This window comes from Mandrillus leucophaeus, unplaced genomic scaffold (genome assembly GCF_000951045.1).
Source record: "Mandrillus leucophaeus isolate KB7577 unplaced genomic scaffold, Mleu.le_1.0 Scaffold947, whole genome shotgun sequence".
In the NCBI taxonomy this organism is placed as follows: Eukaryota; Metazoa; Chordata; class Mammalia; order Primates; family Cercopithecidae; genus Mandrillus; species Mandrillus leucophaeus.
In genome coordinates, this window is record NW_012110330.1 from 457,592 (window position 1) to 466,930 (window position 9,339).

Sequence of the window (9,339 nt, forward strand, 5' to 3'; positions counted from 1 at the left end):
GGGAAGTCTGTGTCTGACACCTGCTCGCTGCTTAGCTGGCAGAGCCTCCTGGGTGGGCCAGGGGCAGGGGCCTGGGCTGCCCGCCCCCTCCTCCTCCACCTTCTCATCCAGCCGGCTGGGGATGGACCAGTAGAGATGGGCATCAAGGCGGGCCGCAGCCTCTGCCAGCTCTCGAGCACTGCATGAAGGTGTGGGCACCTCAAAAGTCTCGTGAAAGCTGGCATAGTCCACCTCGTAGAAGCCGTCCTCCAGAGTCAGCACTGACGTGAAGCGGTGGCCCCACAGCACCTCGTCTACCAGGTAGGAGCTCCGAGCTTGGCATGTCATTCCTGAGAGGAGGGGCATGAGTCAGGGGGGATCTCAGCTCCAGGCTTCCCTCTCCTCTTCTCATTCCACCACCCTACTCCCAGCATCCTCCCTTCTATTCCTTCCTAAGGGCTCCCACCTCCCTTTGGTCCAGTCCATTTTCTCCCCCGCCCTAACTCCTGTTCTTACCCAGCTCCCTCACCTCTTCTCCATTTGCCCCAATTCCTCTTCATCTCCAGCTCTTTTTTCCCCTCTTGTCATTTGGTGATGCCAGCCAAAAAAAGCTTAACCTTGAAACTAACCTTGGGGATCATCTAGTCCAACTTCTCACTCCATATAGGGCTCCCCAAAGGAGCATTTCTAACAATGGGCATCTGGCTTGTGCTTGATTACCTCCCAGGATTGATAGCTCACCACTTCATAAAGGACCCACTCCTTTGTATGATAGCTCTAATAGGTGGGTTGTTCTTTATACAGAGCTAAAACCTGTCCCCTGGGATTTCCAACCCTTAGTGTCATTCCCCTCCCACTTCACAGTCCTTTGAGTATCTGAAAACAGGAGTCTCAGATTCCCTCATGTTTTCTCTTCTTGACTTAACATCCCTGGCTTCCTCCACGATTCCTCATTTGACCTGGTTTTCCAAAATTCTACTTGTTTGATTACAAGCCAGAATGGCCAAGGAGGGCCCTTTAAGCATTTTGAGTGTAGTAAATTTTCTAACTGTGGCCTGCTCCGCGCATAAGAGAAGGTGCACCATCTCTCTCTTCTGGCCATGACGCTTTCACTAATAGGGCCCAGGATAACATTACATAATCATTTTGGAGGCTGCATCACATTGCTACGACATCAAGCCTGTAGCCAACTAAAACTCCCAGTTCTTTTTTTCACCAGTGCTCTTCCATGCTGTGCTTACATAAGTGATTTTTTTAAAGCCTAAATGTAGAATTTTATATTTATTCCTTTTAAATGTCATCTTGCTGGGGTTTGGCTCATTATTCTTGCTTTTCAAAAGCGTCTTGAATCCTGACTGTCTCACCCAAAATATTACCATCCTTTCCAGCTTTATCTCTCTAGAAAAACAGACAGATTCCTGTCCTTATCTCCTCTGTCCTGGTCCTCCCTGTCCGGGGCCTGTGTCTTATCTTCCTGTTGGACTGGTGCACCCCTCAGGGCAGGTCATTCTCCTTTCTGTCACAGGGTCTTGCCCCCAACCAGTATCCATCTCGGAACAAGGGGAAACAGAAGAGTGAACATTAGCTAACCGGAGAGTGGCTGTCAGCTCGGAAAGCCTGGCCCTGAGACATTGGTATTTCTCAGTGAAGCTGGGATAGAAAATATCCAGTGGGAGAGAGAAGAAAGAGGCATAAGGGACACTGGGCAGAGAAGGGCTTCGAGGAGGAGAGGGCAGGGCTGGGGCTACAAAGAGAAAAGAGGGCCGGGCAGGAACTTCACTGGAGGGTGAGGGGCCTGCCTGAGATACTGGCAAAAAAGGAGTGACAGCTGGAGAGAGAGAGAGGAAAGGGAACGGGGTGAATGGGGGAAAGGGAAAGAGTCGGGGTTAAGCAGGAATGGGAACAGTGATGGGGAGGTGGGGTTGGGGTGTGAAGCGGAGGCTCAGCCTAAAGGGGCCAGGGAAAGCATCTGAAGGCACCAGCTTGTCAGCGAAGCCGGCAGGGAGCATCAGCAACTCTGGCGTCAGAAGCAGGGACTGCCGCGCCCCCTAGTGGGCCTTTGGTCCTCCACCCGCAGTTTCCTCATCCTCATCCATCCTCTAGATCTCAAGTCCTAAGTAAACTCCTTTGCGACTCCTGTAACACTGGTCTTTTCCCACCTGCTTCCAAAGCCTTCACTGTGTAGGTCTGGGTTGGACTTATTGACATCACAGATGAGTTGCCAGTTCCTTTTGGAAAAGGGCTAGAAATGGTAACATCATCTATATCCCTTGTCAGTGGAAATGGATGAATTGGGAAACCGAGGCAGAAGTGAGACCAGGTATTAAGCTCCCCTCAAGATCCAGCCTAGAAATAACTCAGGCAATGGAAAACCTTCACCGTCAAATTCCAGGGGCCTGAACCTGGCTGCAGTGAGAAAACCCCTGAACCTAACCCCTCCTTCCAACTCGGGACCACTAAACATTGAAGCCACATTGCCTGTGTCCAATCCAGGCATGGCCACTTATTGGCTTAGGAAAGTGGACAATTTCCTTAACTTCTCATTGGAGCAATCTCGTCTCTGAAAATTGAGCACAATAACAAGAAGTTACCTTTAATCTTGTTAGGATTAAATCGACTCAGAGGTGGAAAGTGCTTTGGAACTGTGCATGACACAGGGTGAGTACTGGCTGAGCACTAGCTATTATTACTCTCCCTATTCCAAGTGACACATTCCTCTGGGCCCAGGGCCCCACGCCAGTGCCATTTCGAAGAATTCCTCCAAGCTTTCTCTTGGCCTTCTGCAGCGTTGCTCGGTTCCACCTCCACCCCCGACCCCTGTCTCACCTCACTCTGTCATCCTCCACCAGCCCCTTCACCCATCCTCCCCACCTCCCCTGGCCCCTCGTCTTGCCCCTGCCTTCCTGGGCCCTGCCCACCCTCTGCCAGCCCCGCTCCCCTCCCCAGGCCCGCTCCTACCCGTGGCTTCCACCATGCCCTCGAGGATGACAACGATCTCGAAGTCGTCCCTCTCGAGGGCACGGCGCGACGCCTCCCAGAAGGGGCTGGCAGCGTCGATCTCGTGGCTGATAACCAGCGGCGAGACGAGGAAGAGGCGGTCGTCTCCCGTGTCGAAGCCCACGCTGAGGTCGGTCTGGTGCAGCGGGATAAACTCGCCCTCCAGCGTCTGGCGCGAGCGGATGAGCTTGGCGCGGATGGAGGCCTCCACTATGTGTGAGGAGCGCAAGTCGCCCACGCGGAACATGAGGCAGAGGCGCCCGTCGCGTAGCGACACCACGGCGTGCGAGGAGAAGACGAGCGTGGCGGCGCGCTTGTTGGGCTGAGAGATCTTGACGAACATGCAGCCCACCATGAAGGCGTTCACCATGGAGCCCAGGATGGCCTGCAGCAGCAGCAGCACGATGCCCTCGGGGCACTGGTCGGTGATGACGCGGTGCCCGTAGCCGATGGTGGTCTCGGTCTCGATGGAGAAGAGGAAGGCGGCCACAAAGCCATTGAGGTTGTTGACGCACGGCGTCCACGCGGTGTCCTCCAGGTGCTCCAGGTCGCCGCGGCCGTAGGCGATCAGCCACCAGATGGCGCCGAAGAAGAGCCAGGTGAGCGCATAGGCCAGCACGAAGAACAACAGGCTGAGGCGCCACTGCAGGTCCACCAGCGTGGTGAACAGGTCGGTCAGGTAGCGGTATGTCTCGCGCACGTTGCCCTGCTGCACGTTGCACCTGCCATCCTTCTCCACGTAGCGCTGGCGGCCGCGGCGCCGCGGCGGCTCCTCCGGCCCGGGCGAGAAGGCAGCGTTCTCCTGCGCCATGGCGGCCGCGTCAGGGCGAGCGCTGCGGGCGCCTGGAGTGCGGCGGGGGCCCGAGCTGCCGCCACCCGCCGCGCGTCGCTGGGCGCCTCGGCGGCGTCGGGGATCCTGGAGGGGCTTAATAAAGGTTTGCCGAATGAGTGGCCCCTCGGGAGATGGGGAGACACGGGACATCAGGGCCAGCACCGAGCCCTGAGGGCCCTGGGCGAGTCCCTTCGTGTTTCCCAGCCTCTATTTCTGGGAATAACACATTCAGCCCTAACTGCCCCCCAGGCTCAGAAAGTGGTGAGGGTCAAATGGAATAATGTACCTGAACTGGATAGAACTGTAGAAGTTCCACGATGATTTTCAGGGGAAAGAGGTACCAGGGATCTTGGTGCCATCACCTCCAGCTGGGGTGTGCAGCACCTCTGGGGCAGCCCCGGGGCCAAAGACCCAGGCCCAGATCCCCCTAGTGACTTCCTGAAATCACTAGACTGGGGGATTTTTGGGGAGGGGGGCAGGCTGGTAATGGAGCTCTCCCTGCCCTAAGGACTTCCACCATCTCTTCCCCAGCTGTAGCCAGTGCAACCACCAATGGCTCTCCTCGCAGGCTGTTTTGAAGTTCACCCCAAGACTGACACACAGTCTTTCTCATTCTTCCCTCCTTGGACCTCACTCACTCCACTCCACTCCCTCCCCTCAACACGCTTACAAAGGAGAAAAAAATGAAAGCCGTGGAAAGTCAGTGGAAACCCTCCAGTGCACAAGGGTGGAACATTAGGAAATTCCCACTAGCAATCCTCCCTGAGACCTACCCCCGATCACTACTGCTCTTGGGCCAGCCCCATTTCCCTTGGGTTTTTTCTCCTAGTGGAGACAGCTTGCAAATGGGGAGGGGAACTGGAAGATCCCCACACAGAGGCCTGGGAAAGGAAGCCCAGAGTTATCAAGAGTTAGGCTCATATCCCTCTGGGATCCTATTCTTCATGAGAGACATGGAATCAGATCAAGTGAAGCACCAAGCACCCACATTTATTTCCCCACTCCCTCTAGTTATATTTTCCCCCAGCCTCTTACTTCCCATGGACTATCCTAACACCAGCCCCGCCCCCACCTGCCATATGCCCCAAAGCCCACATTCCAAGTGAAGCCCACCTGCTTTTGCTTCACATGCTTCCCTCTGAGGAGTTCTCTGAGCTGCAGTCTGCTCTGAGAGAGGTCCAAAGCCCTTCCCCAAAGCACCCAGGGTCCTCTGGGAGATATGGACCATACAGGGAAAGGTTTAGAATAAGGATTTGGGACTCTTCCACCTTCCCTTCTCTTTCCTGGGAATGATCCTCTCCTCCCACTCCACGGAAACGTGGGCTGGCTAGTGGGTGGGGGATGGAGGAGTGTGCCATAGGAACCACAGATGGCCTGGATGGTTGACCAGGTCCTGGGGAGAAACTGCCTGGGTATGTGACTCTAAACCTAGCACTCCAGCATTTTATGTTCTGGGGTGAGGTGCTGTGCAGTCAGCACTCTGGAGAGGGTATGTGTGTGTGTGTGTGTGTGTGTGTGTGTGTGTGTGTGTGTTGGGGTAGAGAGAGCAGGAAGAGAAATCAAAATGAAATGGCTTTGAGCTTAGGGGCACCCCCTGCATTTATTGTCCATGGAGTCAGGGGACACAGGGTCCAAGAGCCCCATGGCAATGGAAGATTAGGGTCTCCCCTGCCCCCGACAATGAGCTTCCTTTTCCTTCCCTGAAACTCAGATGTCCTTAGGAAGAGTAAGCATTGACTGGCTCAGAGACCCCAGGTCATGCAGAAAACGACCCTGCTCTCATCATCCTAGCTTTAGTTCCAGGTAGGCTTCCAGATGTTCTCTCAGGGTCATAAGTAATCTGACCCCCAGTCGGCCTGCTTAGGCAGATCTGTTTGCCCAGGGATGGGGAAGGAACCCCAATGTCTGATCACCCCCAGAACTCTCTCACTCTCCATTGCCCCAGGGATCTAGGCAAACCTTATTTTGAATGTGTCCCAAATCCTGTCTTCCTGAGTGGGGGACTGCATTTTTCTCAGGGGAAGGGAAAGTGTGAAATTGTTACCTCTATCCCAAGATCAAGGACTTGATTTCTCCATCTTCCCTCCAAGAATTTCAGTTCCTCCAACCTACTCCTCATTTCTTGTGCATGCTATGACCCCTTTGCAGACGATCGCAGTACCACTTTTCCTGGGCCCCTCTTCCTCCCTCTAGAGATCTGGGGAGTAAGGGGGCTCATTTTTTGGAAGGAGAGACCTGGTGTAAACTCCCCCAAGAACCAGCTCCTCCCAAACCCCCACTTGCCTTGGAAATAGGGGCCCAAACCCCAAGTCCCCCGCAACTCAACTCACAGCACGTGGAGAGGAGAGTAGCCGGCAGCAGAGACCCCTGGGGGGTGGCGTCCATGCCCCTGACACCGCCCCCCCCACGGGCCCCCTGAAGGGTGGGAGCCGCAGACACCGCTGTTTCTCCTAAATGTAGCGGCGGCTCTGACTAGGACTTGCTATCTGTGTCATCCCTACTTCCCAGGCTCCCCTGCTCCTCTCTCGTTTCCACGGCAACCAGTCTGGCGACAGCTCCAGAGCATCCCCCTCCCCTCCCCAGTCCTGGGTACCACTAGGGGTTGATCCAAACCACACGCCATAGCTATTTTTAGCCTAAGTCCCTCCTTCTGGACAACTCAGAGCTTGGCTCCTCACCCCCTCATAGGAAAAAAAAAAAGAAGAAGAAGAAAGAAAAACAAAGCTGGCACACTGGCTCTTTCCTAAGAAGCTCCTTGCTCGGGGAAAATACAAGTCTTCATGTATTTGAGAATAAGGTGTTAGGTTCCCTGGGGTTTCAGAGGGCCATCTGGGAACTGGCAGCTCACCACCTTCAACATGGGTCTCTGTGTGCAGGTGCTGCTCTCAGCTCAGGCCGACCATCACGGTCTCTAGTTCTGGAGAGGCCATGGATCCAGAAGGCGGTAGCTAGAAGGAAAATAGATCTACTAAAGGAAGGAAGGCAGGGTCAGGGGTTCTAATTATTGTCACTGATTTGCACTGTGACCATAGGAGTCACTTCACTTCCCTGAGCCACAGTTATTCCATCTATACCAGGGTGTGGACAAGTGCAAATATCCCCTTTCTGCCTGCTTCACAGGGTGTGCAGATCAAATGAAAAACAAACAAAAAACACCCAAAACAACAACAACAACAAAAACACGAAGGCTTTGAAATGTATTTTGTTCATAGCAAAAACCCTGGAAACAACCCAAATGTCCACCAGAGAGAAAAGCCTAGGTTAGAGCTTACTAAGTATTCACTCAGCAAACTTCTATGGAGCCCAAGTGCCAGGCAGTGTGTTAGATGGGTGGTTACAGAATGAGTAAGTCCCTGCCCACAAGGAGCTCATTAACCATGAGGGAGAAAGACACACAAACACACAGTGGCTACTGCTACTAATTCATGAATATCGGATATGAACGAGACACATGCCTCATTTCATACCCATGGCAACTCTATCAGATAGGTATTATTGTTCCCAGTTATAGATGAGGAAACTAAAACTGAGGCATGTTAAGTAATTTATCAAATGTCACAGAGTTGGACAGAGATAGGAGTCAAACTCCCACATCTGTATCACCTCATGCTTTTTAATTTTTTTTTTTTTTAAAGACTTCTTAGGCCGGGCACGGTGGCTCACGCCTGTAATCCCAGCACTTTGGGAGGCCAAGGTGGGCGGATCATGAGGTCAGGAGATCAAGACCATCCTAGCTAACATGGTGAAACCCGTCTCTACTAAAAATACAAAAATTAGCCGGGTGTGGTGGCGGGTGCTTGTAGTCCCAGCTACGCGGGAGGCTGAGGCAGGAGAATGGCAGGAACCCGGGAGGCGGAGCTTGCAGTGAGCTGAAATCGCGCCACTGCACTCCAGCCTGGGCGACAAGGCAAGATTCAGAGCAAAATTGACAGGAAAGTTATAGAGAGTCTCTGTATGCCCCAGTCGCCACACATGCACAACCTCTCCCACTGTCAACATCCTCCGCCAGAGTGGCATATTGCTTACATGTGATAAAACTACATTGACATCATAATCACCCAAAGTCCATAGTCAACATTAGGGTTCACTCTTGGTGTTGTACATTCTGTGGGTTTGGACAAATATACAATGATGTGTATCTACCATTATAGTCTCATTGCTGTAAAAGTTCTCTACGCTCTGCCTAGTCAATGCCCCTTCCCTAACCCCTGGCAACAACTGCTCTTTTTCCTGTTTCCATAATTTTCCTTCTCTGGAAAGTCATATAGTTGGAATTGTACAATACGTAGCCATTTCAAATTGGCTTCTTTCACTTAGTAATGTAAATTTAAGGTTCCTCCATGTCTTTTCAGGGCTTTGTAGTTCTTTTTGGCATGGAATAATATTCCATTTCAGGATGGCCATGGTTTATTTATCCATTTACCTACTGAAGGACATCTTGGTTGCTTTCAAGATTTGGCCATGATGAATAAAGCTGCTATAAACATCCATTAGCGGATTTTCATCTCCTTTGGGTAGATACCAAGGAGCATGATTCCTGGATCATATGGTAAGAGTATGTTTAGTTTCTTAAGAAACTGCCACACTTCCTTCCAAAGTGGCTGTACCATTTTGCATTCCCATCAGCCACAAATTCCTGTTCCTGATGCTCCACATTCCTGCCGGCATTTGGTGTTGTCAGCCTCAGCCTAGTGTTCTCTTCACAAAGTTACACTGCCTCAGTAATGTAGTATCTGTGGCATATTAACATCATGGGTTACTGTAAAGCCATAATAATTGCTGTGTTTAAATATGTGAATGTGTATATAACACAGTTACATAAAAAAGCAGAACCTAAAATTATTCTTATAAATTGATCATGACTATATTGAAATAGCTTCAGGAACACCGATAAAAATCAGAACAAAATTTGGAGAAATAGAAATATCTTATTGTTTATTTTTCCCCAGGGAAATAATGAAGAGAAGAAAGTGGTTTACAAATGCAAAGTGTTTTTGTTATTGTTATCAGTGTTATTATATCCCAGATATGGATCTATTCTTATCCAGATCCTATAAATTTGGATCAAGAAAATATGAGCTAGAGGAGCAGGAAGACATAGAGATGGACACGGAGGGCTAGAAGCTCCTGGAATGACCTGGTAAGGTGAGAAATTCTGTACTGGATAATATAAGCTCGGGAGGCAATGACTTGGGTTCAAATCCCACCTCTGTCCACTACTAGCTGGGTGAACCAATTACTTAACCTCGTTAAACCTCAGATTTTTCGTCTAGAAAGAGAACAACCATATTACTCATCTCTTAGGGGGTTGTCATGAAGACTACATAAGGCAATGCCTGACACATTGTTAGTACTCAGTAAATGCTAGCTACTATCTTCCTCTTCCTCCTCCTCCTCATTGTCTTCTTCATGGTCATCATCATGGTCACCATCATCACCATCATCTCAGGGATGTCCTAAAAGCCTCACCCTGCCTATGCCACCTTCCTCTGTTCTGGCACCACCCTGTGAGGCCTGCAGGGGGCACCCCC

At 51.4% G+C, this 9,339-nt stretch overlaps 1 protein-coding gene across 1 annotated transcript in view; it reads right to left on the reverse strand.

Annotated features, from left to right (window-relative positions):
• The window catches only part of KCNJ9 (potassium channel, inwardly rectifying subfamily J, member 9), a 3,996-nt gene extending 117 nt beyond the window's left edge, over positions 1–3,879 (reverse strand). The window contains exons 1-2 of the mRNA XM_011970400.1: positions 2,938–3,879; positions 66–329 (exon numbers count right to left, since the gene is read on the reverse strand). Coding sequence (XP_011825790.1) covers positions 66–329; positions 2,938–3,787 — 1,114 coding nt within the window. The 5' untranslated portion in view covers positions 3,788–3,879. The remainder of the gene's footprint in view (positions 1–65; positions 330–2,937) is intronic.
• Between the last annotated feature and the right edge of the window lie 5,460 nt (positions 3,880–9,339).